Here is a 26,026-nt window from a genome sequence, read left to right on the forward strand (position 1 = left end):
TTTATGTTATGAGTGATATTCTCTACTGTTTACGGTACTATCAACTTTTGAGGCAAGGTATCTTTTTTCAATCTTCATGTAATGGGAATTGATTCTTGTTGAATATAATAATAATACTGTAATTGTTTGATTATCATGAACGAATGATGAAAAACAATCAATGTAATTTTTTCAATATTCTTAGTACTTCAAATAAAGCCTTGTGCACACTACTGCGACTCGCATGAAGGAGACGATAGCAACCAGTCAATCACGGGTTAAAATTTTTCCCGTTCCCGTCGCCGTCATGCGATTCGCAATGGTGTGTGTAAGGCTTAAATCAGGGAGTAGCAACATGATTCGTTCAAGTAGTGTGAGGGTGCTTTTTCTTGATTAGTGTGCAAAATTGAAAAGAAGTTGTAGTTATTTTGTTTTTTGATAACAAGACTGTAGATAGGTGGGAAAAAATGTATGAAAAGAGAGGATGATTCGAGATCCACTTATTCTCCATATCTGAATAATTTAATAGCAAATGGAGCTATGATTTAAAAAAATACTATCGCAGTAATGCTTAACAATTTTTTTATTTTATTCTTCATTATAATTTTTTTATTATATTGAGCATATTAACAAGTGGAAAGTAATAAAAATGTAATAAAAGTGTTTGAAATCATCCCATCACAATGACAACGGCCTAGAATGGAGCATGAGCATGCCACACATGTACGCCATGTGATCTGTATCAATAAAAGTGATATCCGCTCATAAGTAATAAAACTCATATCAGCTGTTAATTGCTGGTCTCATAAATACTACAGTTACTATAAACCGTAAAGCCGCGTCCAGACTATGCCGATCGACTATCGACAAAGTCGATCGACACGTTCGATATTTGACTTGTCCACATACCTCTGTAAATGTGGACTAGTCGGGCGACACACGCCGGTGTAAAGTGAATTTAAATTAAAGTTAATGAATAAATGAGTGACTCGGAAGACGCTGCAGTGGCGGCTGCTGCAATTATCATTGCAGTTACAGGAAGTCAACATGATCGCCGTCGTCGTCGCCGCCCAAGGAGGTGTTGGGTAAGGCCCAGCCTTGTCCAAGGCAGAAAAAAGTATAGTACTGAAGAATTCATGAAGGATTTAATGCATAATGATGTTGATGATTTGAACTTGGAATACAGATGTGACGTAGGCTTTCAGAACTTTTTTAGAATGAATAATTCCGATTTTAATTTGAATGAATAATTTCTCAATGTTAAAAGAAACAGCAATTTCCGTTAGTCCATCTTGCCTTTTGTTCCTATTTTTACTTTCCTTGCCCTATTACCATAGGTAAGGAAAGTATTGCTTTCCGAAAAAAATTAAGGTACCCCAATTTCTAAATTTCTATACGTTTCAAGGTCCCCTGAGTCCAAAAAAGTGGTTTTTGGGTATTGGTCTGTATGTGTGTGTGTGTGTGTGTGTGTGTGTGTGTGTGTGTGTGTGTGTGTGTGTGTGTATGAGTGTATGTGCGTCTGTGTACACGATATCTCATCTCTCAATTAACGGAATGACTTGAAATTTGGAACTTAAGGTCCTTACAATATAAGGATCAGACACGAACAATTTCTATCAAATGCGATTCAAGATGGCGGCTAAAATGGCAAAAATGTTGTCGAAAACAGGGGTTTTCGCGATTTTCTCGAAAACGGCTCTAACGATTTTGATTAAAGTTATACCTGAAATAGTCATCGATAAGCTCTATCAACTGCATCTAGTCCCATATCTGTAAAAATTTCAGGAGCTCCGCCCCATCTATGCAAAGTTTGATTTCATATTCTCAATTATCAGGCTTCAGATACAATTTAAACAAAAAAAATTGAGTGGAATAGATTGAGCATGAGAATCTCTACAATTAATGTTCAGTAACATTTTCACCTAAAATTAAAAATAAGCTCGAAATTCGAGAAAATGTGATTATCCAATTGCAAACTGTTGGCAACTGTTGATTCTATTAAATGATTCACTATGAAGAGATAGCAGACCTCGTGTGTCTCCAGCGTTATTGCCCTGTCACCAGCTGGCTCAAATCTTTGAATAGTAGACTTGAGATGCGCGGGAACACTACCGTAGCGTCAGGTGATCAATTTTCATAACGGCAAGGAAAGTTGTGTGAGTGCGCCACACCAGATTTTTTGTATTGTAAATCAGTTGGGTCCCACAAGAAACTCCGTTCACGATACATTTCGATAAACGAAATTGTTTGGTCGTCACTTCAATCCATCATAAATAATTATAATTATGATGATATATTAATATAATAATATAAACTTGAAACAATTTTCAATAAAATAAATATTGAAAGAACAGTGTGAAATGTTGCGCAACCTCGTTCCACACTACTGATTTCGATTCGACTTCCTCGATCCGAACCGACTTGATTCGGGTTGAATCACTACCTCCGTTTACGGAGGTAGTGGTTGAATTCGGTTCGGGCCGACATGATTCGACAAAGCCGGGCGACATGTCCACACTTGTTCAACAGTGTCGATCGACCCCATTCGGCATAGTGTGGACGCGGCTTAATAATATAGCTCACAATGCTTGAAATTCACACTGAATCATGTAGTCTACTGTTCTTATTGAGGTCAGTCTATGACAAAGATGTTAGATGGCTACTGTGATACTGTGAATCAGTCTTGTTGCTCCAAGATCCACTCTCACACGCGCATGTTTGTTTACGTCGTCTCTCGGCTCCCAGAACTGATTATAGATCATATTTCAACACTCTTAGCCTTGTTAGTAACTTAATACTTTTCTTGTCATTAACTGACCAAACCTGGTCAGTTTTGGAAAAGCTAATTGAAGAGGCAAAATACTACTGAAAAATCGTACAGTGTGGAATATTTTTGTAACTCAATCAACTTTTCGTAATAGCGTTAACAACGTCGTCACCAAACGACCGATTTTGAACAATTTTGTTTATTTTTTTTATTTATTATGCCAAATTTCAGTGTTTTTGGTTCGGTAGATTTCTAGAAGTGGTAATGAATGATTGAACCATTCTCATTTCGTTAGCAGAAGAAATTTAACGCTATTACGAAAAGTTGATTGAGTTACAAAAAATCCCACACTGATATCCCCCAAATATTCATTTGCCGAATGTGCTTAATTTTTTCAGGTATTTAAGTGGAAGCGCTCTATGAGGATGAAACTGTTTTATAATCGACGACATTTTAAAAGGTACTGTATCTCATGGAATCCAAGCAATTATCTGTCATCTTTGTACATAGATGTGGATCTTTAGTGGTTTTATTAGTATCTTCTTTCTTTCTTTCTCCAGCTGCTTCTAATCGCTCCGAGAGTTTCCTTCTATTCCTTTCTAACATATTGATGATTAATATTATTGTTGCAGGTAGATTCTCCTTGTCATAGTTTTCACGTCCTTCCACTAAATACATGGTTTTGGGTCTAGTTGACAGAAACGTTTATTAATTAACTGCAAAAAGAGACAGAAAAATATAGTTATAATGATGTTGGAATCTTATTTAGCTGTAGCGGCAGTTGCTGCTATTCCAATTTCATCTATTTTTCTGTGGTATTTGAACGTGTAAGTACCCTTTCAACAAACAATCGACCTGCTCATCTCATCTCACCTCACCTCACTGGTACCGTAGTAATCATTCCATTATAAATTTAACAATCCATTAAATGTAATATCACATATTTTTAGTAGCTGTTCGTTTTCTATCTCTTATCTATATAATGAGCAGGTAGCGCTGTTTCGTAGATCCGAAATATGCTGCAAGTTATACATTTTGCACTTACAGTTGTTTCATTTTTTTCAACACTTTCTATTCATTTTTTAGTTTCAATTGCGATTTTTATTGCCTATACTCTGGCCTATTTTTCCAAATAGAATTTGGTAATCCTATAACTGATCTTTCATAACTATACTGCAATATACTGTAGATGGTTCAATCTCTTAAAGTTATGGTCAATGATAAGGGTTCAATAATGCTGTTCTTAATTTTGTTTAGAGTGAATAGTTTTTCGGAGTGATTGCCTCTTTTTCGGAAATATGTTTCGCATGTTGTTTCTTTTATTTATCTCGCTTGTTTCTTTTGGTTTCATTTTTCTATTTTTTCATTAAATAGGATTCAATAACAATGGGAGTCGATGAATGGTTGATCTATATGGTAATTGGAGTATTTATCTCCCTTTAAAGTAGTTTATTTATGTTGGTATGTATTTATATTATATGTTTGGAGCATGCTTGACTTTTAGTTTTTATGGTTATGAGATAACTATATTTTTATGATGAAAGAGAGGAGGTTTTGTTATTAAAATTATTTTTTCTCATAATCATTGATTATTTCATAATATTTCATTATGAAAGCACAATACTCTATAAACGAATGAAATAACCTTTTGAGGTACTTCTAGTACTGCTTTCATTAGATTTTAGTTGAAGTTAACGGACAATTTGTTTTTTAAATACATTACTATATTTATATCATATTTTTATTTGTAATACTCTCTTATCGTTCGAAATAATCAGCAATTCAAATTTTAGTTAGTAAACCTCATTCTCCGTATAATTTGATAATACCACTAATAAAATCATAATTTCAAAGATATTATGGTAGATAGTACTTTTATTATAGATTATAGAGGGACCTATTATATTTGGACTTCTTAATTATCTTTATATTTGCCAATATTGGATTGGAAAGTTACCCAATTTCGTTCGTTATTTGTTTCCTCAATTAATATCTCAACTGTAAACAATATTTTGTTTGTCTACTTTTCCTCTGCTCACAAATTGAGATTAGGACCGATGCCTCAAGTAATTCTAATTCTACATTTCACTCACTCCTGTTCGTAAATCGTTCAGTTCGTTCTGGACTTGAAATTTAGTCATCTCTAGTACTAGGAGTCTGTGACCAACTTTCATACTTTTCTAAAAAGTTAATAAATACATTTATAAATATTATTATTATTATTAAGCCGTATTGGCTGTGAATTTTTGTCTTTGCAGCTTTAATATAATAAGATTCTTATTTAACGCAATGCTTTGTTTTGGTTTCATCGAAACAGTTCTATTAATCATTCCAATAGCTAGGAAATTGAACAAATTATGTACAAGAAGGTAAGAAGTGAATTTATGTACTTATTCGCATTTTTAAGCTCTTTGTTTGTGCTACTAAAGAATAGGTAGTTATTTGTGCAACTTGTGCGCAAAGTGACATTTTTCTGCACCGAAAGAAACGTTTACCGAAATAATAAATTTTTATTATGGCAAAATAAAATTTGATTTGATTTACATACGAGCCGTAGGCGAGTTATTGAAGGGTCCGTTTTGAGTACAGCAAAGGTAGTTTGAGCACGTATTACACATTAAATTTTTCCTACAGTTACCATTGAATATGATAAGTGAGTAATTGGGGGTAAAAATGTTTTGAAATTCATAAAATTTTTGTCTGTGTAATTTTTTAATTAATAACCAATTCAATTAATTTTGAAATAATAATTTTAAATCTATAATCGAAAATTTATTTTGATTAATGATTCAATTAATTCTGAAAATTTTATTCATTTCAAATTGATTTGAATTTCTAAATAGTTTATTAACAATTAATTAATGAATTTAAATAATTATACATTAAAATAACGATATAAAGATATATTCAATTATATTCATTATACTTATAATGTATAATTGAATATATATTTATAAATTATACTTTTTCAATATAATATGAGTATTTATTAACAATTAATTAATTTTTAATATTAACCATTCATTAATTAATTTTGAATGTCTATTTTGTCAAAATTACATGAAAAATCTTCATTGAAGTTGAAAATTCTCGGCAAAAAAGAGTATGTTGTATGAGATCGAACCCCCAACCATATCAACCTTATCAATCTTGCGTTTACCAGTCCAATACTCTCCCAACTGAGCTACTCAGCAATTCTGAAAATAGGATGTTTGAAAGGGGGTTTATCTTATAAAAGCATTGAAATGATTACCACAGTCAGTGTTGTCAACGTAATTTTGGTTTTCCCGCACTGATCCTCTATATTATAAACTACTGACTATTTTGTATTGTCAAGTTGCAAATCTGGATGACGCAAAGTAGCACTTTGTGCACTAGTGCCGAAAAGTGATTCTTTGCGTTCTGTAATCAGTGCAGGAATGGTCACTTTTCGAGGTAACTGTAGGAAATAGTTATTTGTGCAACTAGTGCGCAAAGTGACAGTTTGCTGCACCGAAAGAAACGTTTACGCCCGAGCCGTAGGCGAGGGCGGAATGGTTTCTTGAGTGCAGCAGAGGAACTTTGCGCACGTATTTCACATTAAGTTTTTCCTACAGTTACCATTGAAATGAAAAGTGGGTAATTATGGGTAAAATTGCCTGAATAATGTAGTAGTGTTTGAATGGCGGGGGGCAGCTGTGTGGTGTGTGCTGTGGTGGCACTGTGCTGTCGTTGTCCTTGATTATAATATCTACTTAATAATTAGCGCGTTGTGCTTCGTTGCACCTCTGCTCACTATAGCAGCCCAGTCACTGTTACCAACTTCATTTTGATTTTGCTGCACTTTTGCTCCATATAACCTACTAAGTATTTTGTGTTGCCATGTTGCAAATCTGGAGTGCAGAAACATTTTTCCCGCACTAGAGCGGGAAAGTGATTCTTTGCGTTCTGTAATCAGTGCAGCAATGGCCACTTTTCAAGGTAACTGTAGGAAAAATTAATTTCTTTCAAGTACATTTTTTAAAGGGAGTGGTTTGACTGAGTGGTGCGCTAATAACCTATCGCTAAGATGAGTTAAGAATGATGCGCCTGCTACTCCCGTTGGAAGGGTGACCGCTTGATTCATGAGTTGTAAAATTGCTTCCTGGTGGTTCGAAACCCACCTAAAACTGTAGGTCTATTCATCTCTCATTATCAACCGCCTCATTACCCACGCATGAGCCTTGAGCTCATGTGTACATCACCCTCAGCAAAAAAGAATATTATATTGAAAAAATACCTATTAATATTGTTAAAGTTAATCTAATTTCAAAGTTTTGAAAGTGTATCACAGACTCCACATTGTTTGGAATAAAGCGACAAATTAACAAAATATTTACCCCCTTTCCGATTATATAGTGAGGTCCACGTTATTATGGCAGTGGATAAAAACAAGGGAACAGCGTTGCCGATTCCCTGCCTTGCCACGGTAGCGGTAGTGGCAAGTACCTTCTGTAGAGGGTAGTAGAGGGTAGCTGATACCGGCATATCTGAAGTAATATTAAAGCTGCTTTTACACCGGAGTTAAAAACACAAGTTATTAACTTGACTGAATCGTCAAAAATTTCTCTTAATAAAAATTAATAACTCGTATTTTTAACAGAAAATTCCTTGTTATTAACAAGATCTTGTTATCAATATAATTGACTTCCATATGATTTCATTTAACGAGAGTAATATTATATAACGAGAGTCATTTATATGATATAACAGCCGGGATTAAAAGCAAAAAAAAAATTGTAACAGGTGTGATCATTAACAGAATGATCTTCATCTGATCTAATGTAAACAAATTATAATGCGTTTACACGAGAGTTGATAACAAAAGTTTTTAACATAATTATGTTAATAACATTTTCTTTTGGCTGCTAGTCTTGTTATCAACAAAAGTCAATAACTTTGTTACGTTTTTCGTCTGCAGCAGTGAATGATGCAGTTATTAGGGAACAGCTGTAATTGTAGGGTAGGGATGCTGGGCAAGGGGGTTGCGGGGAAGATAGGAACCTGTTATTAGCAAAAGTTAATGCGATAAAAGAGGCTTTTGTTACTAACATAACACATTTCCTTTGATCTTTACCGACTCTCGATGGATAACATAAATCTTTTTAATTACAAGAAATTTTCTGTTAAAAACACGAGTTATTAACTTTTGTTAAGAGAAAGTTTTGTCGATTCAGTCAAGTTGATAACTTTTTTAATAACTCGTGTTATTAACTCCGGTGTAAACGCAGCTCAACATGATGTTAATGACTTTTGTAATTAACATCAGTTAATAACAAAAATGTTAAAAACTTGTGTTATTAACTCCGGTGTAAACGCAGTTTAACTGTTCATTCTTGTTTAAAATAGTAAATTATATTTTATTCGTCAAGAAAATATATTTCTCAATGATTAAATAATAGATTTTATAATTGATATTAAATATATTTTTAATTATATTCCTAAGTAGTTGAAAATAGATCTGACAACATTGCGGAGCTAGAAAGGGATAGCCCTATCTGCTTCATTGAATGATAGACAAGGATAGCAACTCCAATTTCAATCAAAAACAGCCATTAAACGTGGACCACACTATAAAACGTATTTTGTGTTCGATTGTGTTATGTAGATTATGTGGATTAGTGGATATGTAGGTATAAATTAATTATTTTCTTCTGTGTATGTTAACTCGATTAACTAGCTTAACCAACTTACTGATATTAACAACTTGCATTAATAACTAAGAGATTCAATTTTGTGAGCTTACTGTATTTATTTTGAACAAATAATTTAAAATATTCATCATAATAAATCCAATTTATTGGTTGTTGAAAATGTGTTCGACTCCACAGTTACACAATAGACTGTATTGTAGTATGTTATTAGTCATTTTCACTTATGTTTTATTCAAAAATTCAAATTATCACATACATGACTAGTTGTGTGATAATTGATACAGTAGAAACATGATTTTTCGATTTTAATATTATTTACACTGTTTAACAGAACCGTAAACAAAAATTTGCTTGATTCAACTTGGGATATAGTTTTTAAAAATTATTGTTGTGTCCTCTAATTGAAACATTTTAACAACTGCAGAATATTTTTGTTGATGCAAACCTATTCTTATAATTTTACTATTAACTCTGATTTATATAGCACGATAATATATTGTTGAGTTATTCTATTATTGAATGCTTTCAATCATTTGACAGATTCAGTTACGAGTAGGATTTGACATATTGTATTCTGCTTACAGGATATTCATAGGAACACTCTTCGTCATCCTAGCCATCTTCTTTTTCGTATTTATTATTGTTCCTGTGATTTTCCGCTACTCATACAGTTTACAAAGAAGTCTACTTTTCCTCAATTTTGGTGAGTTCTCTTACTTTCATTACTTTATGTCTTTACAGTAGTGAATGACTATTGTCTACATGCAGGATTATTCAAAATCTAATCAAATATTTTCTTAGACTGAGCCTATGTTTCAAAAGTAAATTAGTCTCACTTATTATCTAATCTGTTGTATCATATTTTACTAGTATAGTAGGCCTACTGTATTTTACCATAGATAAACAATAGCTTGAGATATTTCATGGTATAGGGCGTTTATGTCGCAACTTTTACTGTTATCTCAAGCCGATAGTCCACGCATTTCTTTCCCAAAAAGGTATGTGACGCTGGTAGTCTCTCATATTGTGCCGTTCATACACTCTCACCCGGCCAAAACAGTAAAAATCTTCAATAATCAATAGTAATCGACTTGAGATAACTGTAAAAGTTGCGACATCTACTTACGCTATTGTTTCTCTATGATTTTACGTTCTACAGTAGTCAAATAATTATTTTGAAGTGATTCAATTCACTAGATGGAGTGCTGTCTCTTAAATACATGATCTATCATGAATAGGCTATCATCTTTTGAATTGATTTAAAATTTTATTTTCTCTTTTATTTTATGTTATTTCTATAACAATTATAATTGATATTCCCAATGAGTCCAAATATACAGATTTTGGGTAGAAAATGTGATAGACTAGCAGGTAACCCGTGCTCCTCAAGGGTCTAAAAAAATAAAAAAAACTTGACAAACTGAAATCTAAAGATTATATGATTGGGTGATGATACTGGGTTGGCCAATGAATCGGAATGATTTGTCAAACTGATTGGTTGTTGATATTTTGATTGTTGATATTTTTACAAAGCAAACAATTGATACATTTTCCAAGTGAAATTTGCTCAAGACCTACTTATAAAGGGTCAAGGAACATGAATGCCCTGTAAAAACTAAGAAACATTTTCAGAAAAGTAGTCTTCCAAATAAATAAAGACATTGCAGTTGAGGCTTTCTTTTAGCCATATTTGGAAATCTTGCATAAATTCTTGCAGCTTGTCTACCCTACTGCAATCTAGTTCAAAATTCAATGTTCTTCAAAAACGTTTTGATGTATCCCGTTGTTATTGTAGGAATTTGGAAGATGGTGATTTGGCCAGGGGATATGCCAATCCAAGCAATGACCCAATCTGTTCGCCACCTCAACCGATTCAACTGATTTCCTACTGTGAGGAATACCTCTAGTGACTTCTACGTTATAAAGACACTGAAAGAGATAGAACCGCATGGTTGCTAATTCATTTTAGTAAATAGCTGTGCAAATCATCCCGGTAGGATCTGATATAATATTATTTGTTGATTCTTGTTAATGATCAATTAGGCTACATTATATTCATCAAGAATATTTATATATTTCCATGATCTAATTAAAAAATATCGTAATTCAGATAAAATATTTTGGTAGTTCGTATTATTTTTCATCATAGCATACAAATGATTTGGCAACAGTGATACTTGATACTTGATATTCTCCCACTGGAAGCGCGTATGCGCCGTGGTCGTCAGATTTTTTCATCATAATGTAGTGCTCAATTTCCTTGTGGTTCCTGGTGTCGGTGTGGTGAGATTCTTTCCTCAAAGTATTCTTGTAGACTATAATATGGTCTCATTGTGAGGAATTTTTTTAGTTCATTTTTAAATTTACTCAAGTTTTCCAAGGTCTTCAATTCATTTGGCAAGCAGTTGTATATCCTAGCGCAGATATATTTTGGTCCATATTGGGTCAGTCTGGATCGTACCACTGTCACATGAGTGTCGTTTCTTCGTCTGGTGTTGTAGTGGTGATATTGCTGATTTCTCAAAAAAATATCTGGCTTCCTTCTAGTCATCAAACATGCCTCCAAAACAAACAGCGCAGGTAGTGTTAGAATGCCAGCCTCCATAAACAAGGGTCTACAGTGGGCGAGGTATGGTTGCTTGAAGATAGTCCTTAGAACTCGTTTCTGCAGAAGCAATATTCTTTCCATGTGTGGACTGTTTCCCCAGAATAGTATACCGTAATTTATTATACTATGAAAACAGCCGTAGTAAACATTCATAAGTACTTCTCGATCTAGGAGTGGTTGAAGACGGCGCATCATATAGCAAACAGCTGTCAGTCTTGTTGATAGGTTCTCAATGTGTAGTCGCCAGTCCAGGTTGTCTGATATGGATATGCCCAAGTATTTTGTACTCTCCACCACACTCACACTAGATCCCTCCAATCTGAGGAGAGGAGTACTTTCATACTTTTTCCTATTGTAGAACTGCAGAATTTTGGTTTTCCCTTTGTTTAGCAATAACTTATTTATATGACACCATTTACTCACTTCATTTAAACCAGATTGTGCTTTAACTTGGAGGCTGTGTTTATTTTGGTCCTGTATTAAGTGGCTGATATCGTCTGCAAAAAGCCATACATTTCCTGTAGTAATATTCTCAGGTAAATCATTTACATATAACAGAAACAAGACTGGCCCCAAGTTCGACCCCTGCGGAACCCCGGTGTTTATCGCTGTCGAAATAGTGGATTTATAAGTTCGAGTCATACCATCATGTCCTGAATGTCTTATACTGACAGTTTGCCTTCTATTTTCCAGGTAAGTGGTTATCCATTTCAGAGGTTTTCCTTTAATTCCCATTCTTGATAATTTATTCAAAAGGTTTACATGAGATAGAAGATCAAATGCCTTTGTCATGTCATAAAATATACATATCTGTTCATCCACTTCGTCCAGATTTTCTTATATTCGTATTAACAAGTCAAATATGGCATCCGTTGTATTTTTGTTTTTCTGGAATCCGAATTGTCTGTTATTTAGTAATTTCCTTTTCTCTAGATATGGAATGAGTCGTTTTAAGAAGGCAATTTCAAAGATCTTCGAGTAAACACTCTGTATTGACACTGGTCTAAAATTTTCAACTTATATATTGGAACCACTTTAGATGTTTTAATTGCACTTGGAAAGACGCCCTGCTCAAATGATTTATTCACAATACATGTCAATGGCTCCACTATAGTGTCTATACAGACACTCAACAAACTACAAGGCACCTCATCCACCCCCGCACTAGTCTTTGAACCAATTTGAACAATTATGTTTGCTATCTCATCCTTAGTCACCGGCCACAAAGTAAAATCATTCCCCTGCATCTCACTGTCAATCACACTCAATTTCTCTCCACCCCTACAAGTAAATTTTTCAATTTCAGATATGAAATAATCGTTAAACATATTAGCCACGATTGCCGGGTTTGTAATAAGTTCGTCACTTCTTTTTAAATCTATATTACAATTATTTAGAGTTTCATCACATGTTAAATTTCTTATGATGGACCAGGAGACCTTGCTAACATTTTTAGCGCTATCAATCTTAAATTTATAGAACTTTCTTTTTGTTTCATTTAGTAGATTTAAGTATTTTTGTTTAGTGCTTCTGTAATTCTCTTTAGAGTTCAATGTTCTTTCATACCTAGCATGCCAGTACATGTCTTTCAATTGCTCCTGTGCTTCAAGAATTTCCTGTTTAACCCATCTAACATGTGAATTGTCTTTGTCTTTAAATATTAATTTTGGGAAGCAATTGTCAAAAGTCGATAGAAAAGTCGAGTAAAAGTGATTAAAACTATCTTCAACACTGTCATGGAAACCAACCTTCAAATCTTGAACTGCCAATAAATACTTGAATAGGTCCTGCTGTGGTCTTGTAAATCTCCTCTTCTCGGGTTTCTTCGTTACTCTTTATGTCGCTATATTAAGATTTAGAACAATAATGTCGTGATCAGAAAGAATTGGTGGCAATAACTCAATTGTGTAATACTGGTTTGGAATGTCTGTTATGAAATAATCAAGTTGGCTGTGACGTTCAGTTCTTGTATTTACTCTTGTATGATGTTTAAAAGTGATTTGAAGATTACGTGACATTAGTAAATCATTAAAAATTTCCTTGTTAAAATCATCCACCAAATTGTCAATATTTAAGTCACCGCATATCACAATTTGTAGATCGCAATAGTCATTTTTGATCATGTCGATGGTAATCTCCAACAGTTCCATAAAATGATTGAAGTTTTTCCGATGAGGTGGCCTATATATATATTTAATAATATAAATTTGAACTTACTGCACTTCACGAGAGCTCCGCAACATTCAAATACTTCCTCAGTTGAGATCTCATTCAGTTTTGTTATAGGACTCAACTTTGTAATGCTGGAAACCGAGTTTAGTATTGCTATACAACCTCCGATATTTTTCCTCCTGTGAAATTCAGCAGATACAGTATAATGTTCAATTTTAAATTTCTTCATTTTCACATCATTTAACCAGGCTTCCGCTATGCATACAATGTCACATCTCCCATCATGCAATATTGATTCTATCATTTCTATTTTGTTAAATATGGATCGTGCATTCAAAAACATAATTTTCATATTAGATCTTTTTTGTGTATTGTTATTTTTATTTGTTTTGATATTTGCGTATTCAGTATGGCTTCCATGACTTTTCCCTGTATTAGTGCGGAGCTAGAAATGGAAAGAGATATCTGATTTGTCTAATAGAGCTTCTTGTTGCTTGCATTGTATATTGTCTCCATCTTACACAACACTGTGAACAATTTTCTATAAGAATGGAAAATATTCAGCGTTTTCAGACCTCAAAGAATAAACCCGGAATAATATATAAAGGACATAAGTATAGAAAATCGTTCTCATCTACTGTTAGCAGTGTTATCACTTGGCGTTGCCTTGATAAGGAATGCGCGGCTTCCATGAAGACTGATGTGAACTGTGATAGGGTTGTTGAATTGTCTGGTACTCATAAGAATCATACTCGACTTTCAATGCTTTCTGAATCCCCGATTTCGTCATCATCCACTATCTCTGTTGGACTTACAACTGAAGTGGGAAATCAAAATATCGATTCCAATAGTTTGTCATCGATGCTCGATGGATAGGATTCTCAATTTGGTCCTCTGAATGATGAACTTTCCCTTTTGAGAATTGAAAATGAATCGTTGAAATCTCGGCTTGAGGAGTTGGAGATACAGCGTAATGCGGCTTTAGACAGATCGATTGAACTAGATATCCAATTGATGCAACGTCTGGATGCAGCTAAAGACATTACGACCATTCCAGCCATTCCAGACCATTCCAGCTCCAGCCAGGGACAATAGGACTAGCGGAACTCTGAATGATCGATTAAATGAATGATCGGTGATGAATTATTCACAGACAATGACATTGATGTGCATTGTAAGAAAATGTTTTCTAGATGTAAAGATTCAATTGTCGTTGACACGGCTGTAGTGTCTTTGATTATCAATGATAGTAGTTATGACCTCTCCTTTTTATGCCCCAATTCGTCAGTAAACAGAAATATTGCCTTTATTCTTAATGACAATTGCAAAGTTGATTCTGTAAATGGATGGAGTGGCTCACACTGGAGTCTTGTTGTATTTGATTACATTGATAGTACTTTCTATAATTTCGATTCTATGAGAGAATATAACAACAGGTCATTGAATATTTTGGTGGAAAGAATGAAACTGGTTCTCAATTCGGATAGGATAGTTCATGTAGACTGTCTGCAACAGCAAAACTCATTTGACTGTGGTTTCTTATCGCTCTTTCACCTTGAAAGCTACATCAAAATCAGAACTAAGAAAAAAGTAAATCCATTAATAATAGTTTTGAATTTGCCAGATTTGATTCAAAAAAGTATAGATTGGAGGTATTGAGTGCCATCGTTAATTTTTTAAAGCAGCAGAATGATGATATTGGTAATTTTTCTCAATCTACTGTCTCAACAAATCTTGAAAAAAAATCTCTTGCTCCGAAGTCAAAAACTGTTAAACCAGTTAGAAAAATTAAACTATTCATGAGTAGCCAGGGTCGTACTGTTGTTGATAAATTAATGCGTGACAAAGATGAAAAATGTAAAGTAACAGGTACACTAAAGCCTGGAGCTTGTTTTGAGGATGTGACCAGGGAGAGCGTGGGTGACTGCTCAGATTTGGGGCCTCTGGATGCGACAGTGTTGATTGGAGGGGGTAATGACATTGCCAGAAATGATGCCAAAGGTTTCATATCAGTCCTGCGTAGGAGGCTGGCTGATTTAAGACACATCAGAGTATTTTTATTTGACATTCCACACAGGTATGACCTCCCAAAATGGTCTTGTGTAAATAAAGCAATTCAATGGGCAAATTCTGAGATACATAAAACATGTAAACATTCTGAAAATGTCACTGTGTTAGAGCTTTGTAAATTGGGGAAACGTTTTCATACGAAACATGGGCACCACTTGAATAATCTTGGAAAGCGGTACGTTGCCTCACAAATCTTAAAACAATTCAATAAAGACGTGATAATTCCAACCAATAAACTTATTCCTCTAAATACTACTAAGGCCATCAGCCGAGACTGATTTCAATCCATATCGGCTGAATTATAGGGATGATTATGCCATTCACTCTAGGAAAAGTAATATAGTCTTATAGTATATAGTAATATATTGTCTTACATCAAAATGTACAGAGCTTATCAAATAAAATAGGACTGCTGGAGGAGATTATTGTTAATTATAAGTTGGACATTTTATGTGTATCGGAGCATTGGATGACTGATGCTGAGCTTGAAGTAAACTCTAATATTAAGCATCTACATTTAGTAACCGGCTACTGTCGCTCAATACGAATTCTTGGTGGTGTGGCCATATATTCAAATCATGATGCGTCCCAATACAAAATATTAAACTATTTAAATAACATTTCGGTTGAGTTGGACTGTGAATTAGCAGGAGTTCATTTCTTGAATATTGATATCATGGTCATTACTGTTTATAGAAGTACTCAAGGTAATTTTGAAACGTTTTGCAGGGTTATGGAACTAGCTTTAAGTTATTTAAATAAGAAAAACCGGAAATCAATATTATGTGGTGACTTCAACCTGCATTTTAATAGAAATAGTAAGGATGCAGAACACTTTGTTAATTTGTGTTGTATGTATGGGTTCGAAATGAGGGTTCACGAACCGACAAGGGGTACCAACTGTCTGGACAATGTGTTTACAACTTTCAAAGAAAGTTTGAGTGTTCTAGTGAGTAACTGGCATGTTAGTGATCACTTGGGCCAACTTATTTCAATGAGTAGAATGAATTATAACGATACACAGAAATCTAAGACAAACACTGAAAAGATTTATAAAATAGTAACTAAAATTGATGACAGTAATATTAATGTACTTAGGAGTTACCTGTTGATAGAAGGCTGGTCAGATATTTTCAATAATCATGCTGAAGTAGATACAAATTTTGAAGCATTTCTAAATACGGTTATATATTACTATAAATTAAGTTTCAACGTAATCATTACAAATAGGAAAACTGGTTCTGGTAGACGTTCAAGTAACAATCTAAACTGGTATACACAAGAATTGAAAAATCATAAGAATAGGCTTGATTTTTTATACTTTCTTTCCAACACATCCTCTGATTATAAAGATATGTATACTCGAGAAAAAAGTTATTACAGACTAATGATAAAAAAAGCAAAAAAAGAATCCAACAAAAGTTTAATAGAGAATTCTGAAAATAAGTCGAAGACACTGTGGAACATAGTAAACAAGGATAAATCAGAAAAAAAGAACTACTCAAGAACATTATATCTCCAGACAGTTTCAATAGTTTCTTTGCAAATATTGCTAATGAAATTAAGAAAAAACTTGATAAAAATGATACAGTTACATCAGATAATCTACTAAAGAATAAGAATGTTCCTGAAAGTATTGAGATGTTTAGATTCAAGCCCATTACAGAGAATTGCGTTCTGGAAGCTGTTAAGCATATGTCACCAAAGATAAGCAAAGATCACTATGGACTATCCAATGCCCTAATTAAACGAATCATAGATTGTATTGTCACCCCATTCACGGCACTTATTAATGAAGTCATCGCTAATGGAAAATTTTCCACTTCTCTTAAAATTACCAAAATTATACCAATTTACAAGAAGGGCAAGCATGATGATATTGCCAACTATAGACCTATTGCTTTGGTCCCTATACTGTCTAAAATAATCAAAATTCTGCTCGCAATGCAATTTTGCAAATTTCTTGAAATTAATAACTTGCTCTGCAAAACACAGTTTGGCTTCCGAAAAGGCCTCTCAACCACACATGCTCTTATAAAACTGGTTGAAGAAATTCTTGACTGCTTTGAAGATAAATCCTCTGCCGCTGTCTCTTTCTGTGACCTCAGTCGTGCATTCGATTGTGTGTCACATGATATCCTCCTGGCGAAATTGAAACACCTTCATGTTGAGGGACCTGCTCTTGAGCTACTTTCTTCCTATTTGCGAGGCAGAGTGCAGTACGTCTCCGTGAATGGTGACAACTCTCGCGTTTTGCCTGTGGAGTGTGGTGTGCCTCAGGGGTCTGTATTGGGTCCAGTGCTTTTTCTGATCATGATTGATGATCTTAGCATAAATGTCCCAACAAAAATCTTCATGTATGCCGATGATACCACAGTTCTTAATAAGCATAAAAATGATGCTCAAGCTGTTGCACTGTCGGAGAGGAATCTGGAGTCGGTCCAAACTTGGTTGAATGCCAACGAACTGTTCCTCAACAAAGCCAAAACCACAACAGTCACTTTTAGGCTCAAAAAGGGATCAGCAACAAATTATACTGGTAAGGAGCAGAAATTCCTAGGAATAATTATTGACCCTACTCTAAGTTGGGCACAACACATTGCTGTTCTGAAAAGTAGGTTGAGCAGCGGTGTGTTTGCCCTTAAACGATTATGTGGGGAGCTGGACCAACATGGACTACGTCAGGCTTATTTTGGTATTTTTCATCCACACATTTCATATGGCCTTATAGTCTGGGGCTGTTCTTCACAAGCACAAGACATTTTCATAATGCAGAAAAGGGCTGTCAGAGTCATCGCCAGGGCGCGGAATCGGGAACATTGTAGAGATATTTATAAAGGTCTTCGAATTCTAACTCTATATTCATTATATATATTGCAATGCTTACTATTCCTGAAAGCAAATCCAGAGAAAATGGAGTTGAGAAATGCAATTCATTCTTATAATACAAGATCCAATCAGACGCTCAATGTAACACGAAGCAGACTGCATAAAACTGATCAAAGTCCCTCGAATGTTGCAATGAAGGTGTGAAATTAGGCGTATGGTAAGCTTATTTATTTTTACATAAAAATATTGTTCATATTAATGCATAGGAAAATTATCTAGAGTTTAAGATTTACTGTCATCAATGGTTGCTGGTGCGCCAATATAAGCCTACTGATCCTGGCTTGCAAATCATCACTTTTTGCATGAATAAACGTGCCTTAAATGTGACGGTTTTTGTGGAATAATACAATGAATAACGTTGGTCCATTGACATTGAAATTGTGCACAACGTTGACGTTGATTGTACTTACTTTTCAGACGAATATTTAAAATATTGAATCTCTTATCATATTAATATACAATTCAATTTATTATATCACACTTGGAAATTAATTAGGTTTTATATTTTTACATAGTTCATAATTTTTTGTACCTCTTGAATTTACTTAAATTAAAATTCATTGTAAAACCCATAGATCAACCGATGGAACAAAAGTTAGCATGATAAAAATAAAAATCCAAATACCCATTTTAAAAATTGTTTACTCACAACATGTTCGGCTATGATGCCATCCATTATGATTTGATAATGCCATCATAGCCGAAAGATGTTGTGAGTAAACAGTTTTAAAAATTAATACTTGAATTTTTATTTTTATTTAAGAGTAGCCCTAACGAAAAAAGACAGCATGATACTATAATAAGAAGGGGATGGGTACAGTTTAATGAAAATATACGAAACCCGCAACAGATATTATATCAATTTGGAAAAATTGAAGACGCATGAAGTAAAAATTGATGGAAAGATGAACAAACAAAATATAAAACAGTGAATTATTGAACAAATGATGTAAATAAAATGCAAATCCTTTGAATTATGCAATGAAGCATTACGATATTTAATAGTTCATGTCAAATAATTCAATAATACATAACCAACTATTCTGTACTGTATAGAATTACCTGTATTCGATCGCATTTCTTTTGTACAGCAACTCTTATATCAGTGTATCATTATTAACTGATTGACAATGTTATGATTAGTTTAGATGGTTAGACAATGTGGTAGATTAGAACATGCCTGGTTAAAAATTGTAATAATGCATTGCAGGCACATTCTGCCTTCGTCCAAACTGCCTGGACTAGTGGTGGACTCGGGCATTCTGAATAGAGGAACAACTGATGAGCTGTACAACAGCTACCTTGCAGAAGGCCAGCCTATATTCATCTACCATCACGGCAATGCTGGAAACAGAGCCAGCAAGCATCGCCTTGAATTGTATAAATTACTACAGAAGAACAACTATCATATTGTTGCATTCGACTATAGAAGTAAGCTTACTTCAAATCATTTCATCAATAAATTATGCTATGAAATCATCATTTTCTCTTTCCTGACATCATATTTTATTGATGAGAATTCAGGGTTTTGTACATATATTTCAGAACACTTCTTCCCATATCAAAACTAATATATTCAACGACTGACCTTGTTATGTGATATTTTCTCGCAAATACATAATAAATCTAGACATTTTTGTTACAATTCTGTATTTTAGAAATTGCTTGAATTTGTATTCTCAATCGACTCTTCTTATAAATGCAGATTATTTGTCACCTCTTTTTCTTATGGATTCCAATAAAATATTACACTATTATGTAGTATTGAACAATAATACAAAAACTTTATTAAATGTATTTAAAAATTAATTTTTATCTTACAATTTCAATAATCCACAATACATGAAAACGCATTTTTCAAGCATGAATATGCTACATGTAATTGCTAATATTCATAATATTGCTAATTCCTAATTGTTATACCTGGCAGCGTAGGGGCCTACTCGTCTATAATATGTTTTTATTGAGTTTTATAGTTTTATTAATTTTGATTTTAATTTCCGTAGCTTTTTATGTTCTTTTAGAACGAAAGGTATTAGGGTATATTCAGGCCCGTAGGGGCCCCTCGAAGGTGGGTTATATGGGTATTGAGGAATTTGATAATATTACACCTGTTAATCCTCCAATAGTAAAAAGTAAAATGAATCCTAATGATCAAATTATTTGGGGGGAAAAGTTCATTTTGGAACCGTAAATTGTTGCGATTCATCTAAAAATTTTGATTCCAGTGGGGACCGCAATAATTTTTGGACCATACTTCTTTTTCTTCGATATTCCTTTACTCTCACTACAATAGCTCTCTTATGCTTCTGAACAACTTTTTGAAATAATTCAAATATTATTGTTGCTTATCATTATCATTCCCTCTGTGATACCAAATTTTTAGTGTAGTTCATAGTGTTCTTTGATGTTCTATCATTAACATTTATCATTAACCTTTGTTGCAGGCTACGGAGACTCGTCTGCTGTTGATCCCGATGAAACGGGTGTCGTTTCAGATGCGAAAGCTGTTTACAAATGGGTCCGGTCATTGGCTCCCAATTCCAATGTTTTCCTTTGGGGCCACTCTCTTGGAACCGGGTTAGTATTCAAAAGAAGTTATGTTATTTCCACAAAATAATTATTGTTTAATGAATCAAAATGTTTTCTCAATATGTTCCTGATATCAGATTCTGTTATATTTTATTGACAATATGTTTTATTCTATAATATGTTTCTGATATCAGACTCTGTTATATTCCATTGACAAATTTCAACAGGCTAGTCACCTAACCATAAAGTCACCAGTCAACTTTCATAATAGTCACTCATAATATTCAACTTTCACCGGATTTTCTCTTTTGCAGGGTAGCCTCACATTCTATCCATGATTTGGAAGCAGAAGGCAATAAAATAACGGGTCTCATTCTTGAAGCACCGTTCACGAATCTTCAAGAAGAAATTCGCGACTATCCAATGTCTCGAGTAAGGCCTCATTTTTCATTATTCCTTAATAATTAGAACAGTTGGATATTTACTTAGATCACAGTTAAAGAAAAACAAAACTTTATCAGAATAAAGAAAAACAAGTTTAGAATGTTATCAATTTATATCATTCTAAGATACAGTTCAGACGAAATTTAGAAACATTCACAATGCAAAAAGTGATCGATAAAATGATTCTGAACTACCAGCAACTCTAAGGACGAACATATTCCAGAGTGGAAAGTTACTGAGTAAGCCTATTAATTTCAATTTGAAAGTAGGATTTTTTTAAAATTAATTATTTATTTGAGTGATACAAATTTTCATCTATACATTTACAATTTTCTCGTGGCAAAAATGGTTTTACTGTAGGCCTATCTCAATATATGCTTGTACGCCGACAGTTACTTGAAAATTTAGTATTATTTTTTGTTGATCTTAAAAGTATATAATTATGACCAATCGCATATTCACTGTGATTCTAAATGTGTTGTATTGCACATTGAAATATAGATTCAATTAACTCACTGTATCATATGAACAAATAAGAATATACTTTCTTAGGACCTACTGTTTTTAGTGTCTATAATTCTGTTAAAATATCTGTTCTCCAGATGTTCAAGCCTTTACCTTGGTTCGACTTCTTCTTCGTGGATCCCACTTACGATAATGGATTGAGGTTTCAGTCAGATGTCTACCTTTTGAATGTCACCGCTCCCATTATGATTTTACATGCTGAGGACGACAATGTTGTGCCTGTTCATCAAGGCATCAATGTAAGTTTAATACGACTGTATTTTTTCGTCTGGGGGAAATTATATTGGTCAAACTACTTGACGCGTATATTCATATAAATTATACTGGCCAGACTGCTTAGCAGATCAATTGTAAGCTATTGCTATTGGAGGCTATTACTTTTCCCCACTCGACTAAAATTGGCAGAGTGTTCGCTATACAGTATTATTATTCATGTATTACCATGTCTTAGGACCATTTAGGCTTATTGGGACACTATAGTCTCACAATTTCAAAACAGCTATATTTTGAAACTCAAAATCTGAGTATACAATAGATAAAATAGTGTATGCAAGGGATGTATTTGACATTTAAACTACTCGTACGATATTTAAGACATTCGCGGTAAGGGCTAATGTGTCATGTCAGAGATAACTTATGCTTTAAACATCATAATAAATACAATAGGAGCAGAAAACTGCATCAGTACTTCCGTGAATAAGCTAGTCGATCTTGTTGTATGATATTAATTTCTGCCAATGAATTATTTATTAATTTTCAATTAGTGGAGTGTAATTTCTTTTAAAACATCAGTTTCGCGTGGTGGATTCAGCAGAATTTATTTCGATAAATCGTAATAAAGGGTTAAAATTCAGCAGATTGTTGAAATGCAGTTTTCTCCAATTGATTTTTTTATACCCTGAAAAAACGATATTATGAAACATTTCTGACAATGGTACCTTGTTAAAATAGGTTTTATAAATTGAATGGATAATATCGGTATAAATTAGGTTTATTAGGTTATAGGTTTTATAAATTAAATGGATAATAGGTTTTATAAATTGAATGGATAATATCGGATTACTCAGACTCACCTTTTTTCAACAGAACGTATCTATTTCTTTCTATACCTTTACCTTCTTATGAAGAGCATCTATATAAAATGTAATTAAACAAAGCAATACAGGCTACAGAGAACTTCACTATGAATAAAAAAAATTATATTTTTCAGCTGTACCAAAGGGTAAAATCAGCAAGAGGTGAAAATGGTGTTCCGATCAAGTTTGTGAAGTTCGCTAAAAGCCAAGGATATGGCCATGACCATATTTCTCGAGACAAAGGACTAACGAATATTATATCGTAAGTAGTACAATATATAATTATTAGTAGTATAATTATTCCATATTAGACTTTGAAAATTGCACTAAGCCCAGGAAATTCAGTGACTCCAAACAATAACACAGTAACGATGGAACTATACTGTGAATAAAAAAATTGAGACCTGAGCCACCAGCCGATAATATTGGCGTTGCTAGATTGTTTGAAACTGTGACTTTCTCAAATTTCGAATTTTTGCTTTTGGCTTATATGATATTGAAGTTAAATATCTTTTATAGTTCTTCCTGACTATTTTGGGGTAGGCCCTACTACTTAATCTCAATGAACTGATGGTATATCTTAATTTTGAACTGATTGATTAATCTCTATTTTATTTATGATTAATATTATTGTTAAATGTAATCAAAGCAAATGCACAATTTATTTCTATTTTAGTGAACCTTATCGTGAATATACGTAACTCTAACAGTAACTTACTCGTGAAGTAATATTCGTTGATCGTTATTAATATTGTTAATTCATATTTATTTTTACTAGATTATGATATGTTTTCCTGTTTACACTGTTCATAAAAATATTTATTCTAGGGGTTTAGATTTAAGAAATTTGAGAATCTCATATTTTCGATTTTTTTATTAAATTGTACGGTACGGTATTGTATTCATAAATAAATTCCATTTTCATTTATTTATTTGCTCAAATACGACTTTGACGTTTCAATTGTTCAATGTTTGAATTTTCATTTTCATTAAATTAGAAACTATTTTCAAAAAAATGTTAGATAATTTATTATATTCTGGAATTCGTATCAATTTTATACTATAGCTTTTGTGTACTAGTATTAAAGGATGTCAGAGTTAGCCGGCCATCGAAACTAGTAGTCTACTTATTATTTTTGTGACAGACCTATGATATAGTAATCTGGGGAAAATTCCGTAATTTTAAAATTTTCTGAAGAAAAAACTGGGCTCTCACCGGTGAAAACATTTTACTCATAGCTCTTCAATGTCAAGAGTATTGCTAGTGTTCTCTTCCTGGCTGAGTAAACTTCTAAAGTTCAATAATTACAATGTACTGACTGGCTCTTATTCAAAATATTGATAAAGTCATTCATAATATATTGTAATCGATTTTAATTCTTTGGCCGGAAAATGTAATGTCAAATCGCATCAAGTTACATTACCTTCTTCTGTAGTTGGTGATTTAAGGCTTGAATTAATTCGAATCTTTATTGCAATCTTTAATGATATAAGTCATAGAGTGATGCCTGCTTCAAAATACCGTCTTTTATTTTTAACCAAATTCATATTTTAATTTCCTGTGTGTTTTTGCCTAAAACTGTATTATGTTTATGGATGAAGTTACTCTTTGATATTTTGAAATGTGTTACCTATTGATTCTCAAATTTCCATATTAGTGATATTCTAAGACATTTTTGAAGTTCCTGCTCTAGAATTATCTATTAATGTTTATTTTATATATTAAAATGTCAATGATTCCACGTGGAAGATATTTGACAATAATTATTTAGTTTGGTAAAACAATTGTATATTGATGTCAGTAACATAGTCTGCATTAAATTCAATGATTTATTAATTTATGTTAATGGCATGTAATACGTAAAAGTTGAAATTGAGCTCACAATAGTTATTGTTCTGCCATGACATACTTTATTCTTCTCTACATCTGAAACCCTAATTTATTGTTGCATATGCCTGTAACTACTATACACTATGTATAGTAGCTATGTATAGCCTGTAACTATAGCACTATGTTTCTATATGAACTGGTCATCCTGATCATGTTCTCAAAAAAGATAGCAATTACACATTTTGAAGCAAATACATTTTAATTTATTATAATGTATACTGTGTAAACTGTTGATAATTCTGAACCGAATTTACTTTTGCATAAGTTACTCTATATTCTGCATTTCTGTCAATTTTTTTGCAAGTTACATACATAATGAAACTAGGTACTAAATGCTGCGGTTAACGCAGCTAGAACAACACATTTTATTTAATGAACAGAATAGGAACTGTGCAAACTGCAAACCGATTTTAGTGTAAGCTTCTGGTTAGTTGATCTTAATCAACATAACTGTGCATGCTGACTGTTAGCTGATCCCACAAGTAGAGGGAAATTCGAAGGGGGAACTTGAGGCGCCTTTTAAAAAATACTAAAAAACATGCTTAAATTATTATTTTTCAAATTTTGATTCAAGACCCAATTTGGCGAAGGCCAACAATGCCATATTTCGTATTCGAATTTCCGGGCTTGAGGAGAATCTCTTAAGATTTATAGTACCACACGAGCAATTTTTCCTTCCCCTCATGACCGCTCTTCACATTTTCCGCCACTTGTACAATCGCTTTAGACTTCCTAGAAAAATGTTAGTCTAAATCATAACATTCTTTATTAAAGAAATCTAATACCGCAGAATAGTAGTTTGAAAAAATAGGGCAATAACTACTACATCATCGCAAAATCCACTCAATTCATATGCAGCCTCATACTCACAATTCATTCAATACATGTAATAATTCACTCTAGTTGGAATAATAGAGGTAGAGTAATGTTTATGATATAGAGAAATTAAAGTAGTCGTATGTTCGTTCTCCTTCTCAGATGAAAACTTAGTTGCAGATGAAAAATCTGAATGATTCAAGTTACATAATGTCAATAATTTATTTTATGAAAAGTGTTTTCTTGTACCATGGGCTTGACAAATCATGTTTGAATCTACTTTTATGATATTAAGAAAGTAAGCTAGTGATATTTGAAGTATGTGCTTGTGAAATCAAGGTTGAGTCTACTTTTATGAAAGTAGCCTACGCATGTACGCTAGTGATATTTGGAGTGCCTAGTAATGATTAATATCATTTCACAGTAGTTTAACTTATCTAAGAATGCCGATTAAATTGTTATTAATCATTCATCTTCAGGAAATAAAATTTCTCTATCAAATTCAAGTTTTCCATGATTTTTTCAATTTTCACAAAATTCTCCATTCAAGTTATAATAGAGGCGTCAAAAATGGGAGTCAGTTCC

At 33.3% G+C, this 26,026-nt stretch overlaps 1 protein-coding gene and 1 long non-coding RNA gene across 2 annotated transcripts; both read left to right on the forward strand.

The window, feature by feature from the left end:
- Positions 1–791: 791 nt before the first annotated feature.
- On the forward strand, positions 792–25,947 carry LOC111051735. Its single transcript, XM_039422844.1, has 12 exons — positions 792–1,064; positions 3,145–3,206; positions 9,003–9,121; positions 10,214–10,296; positions 15,097–15,249; positions 17,264–17,764; positions 18,274–18,314; positions 19,368–19,588; positions 20,605–20,737; positions 21,004–21,121; positions 21,736–21,897; positions 22,869–25,947. Exons 1-12 carry the CDS (start codon positions 960–962, stop codon positions 22,998–23,000), a joined length of 1,830 nt encoding a protein of 609 aa, XP_039278778.1. The 5' UTR covers positions 792–959; the 3' UTR covers positions 23,001–25,947.
- LOC120350501 lies at positions 5,742–7,501 on the forward strand. Its single transcript, XR_005570813.1, has 2 exons — positions 5,742–6,181; positions 6,707–7,501. It is a non-coding gene; the product is annotated as an uncharacterized LOC120350501 (long non-coding RNA).
- Positions 25,948–26,026: the final 79 nt, after the last annotated feature.

This window comes from Nilaparvata lugens, chromosome 3, assembly GCF_014356525.2.
Source record: "Nilaparvata lugens isolate BPH chromosome 3, ASM1435652v1, whole genome shotgun sequence".
Lineage (NCBI taxonomy): Eukaryota > Metazoa > Arthropoda > Insecta > Hemiptera > Delphacidae > Nilaparvata > Nilaparvata lugens.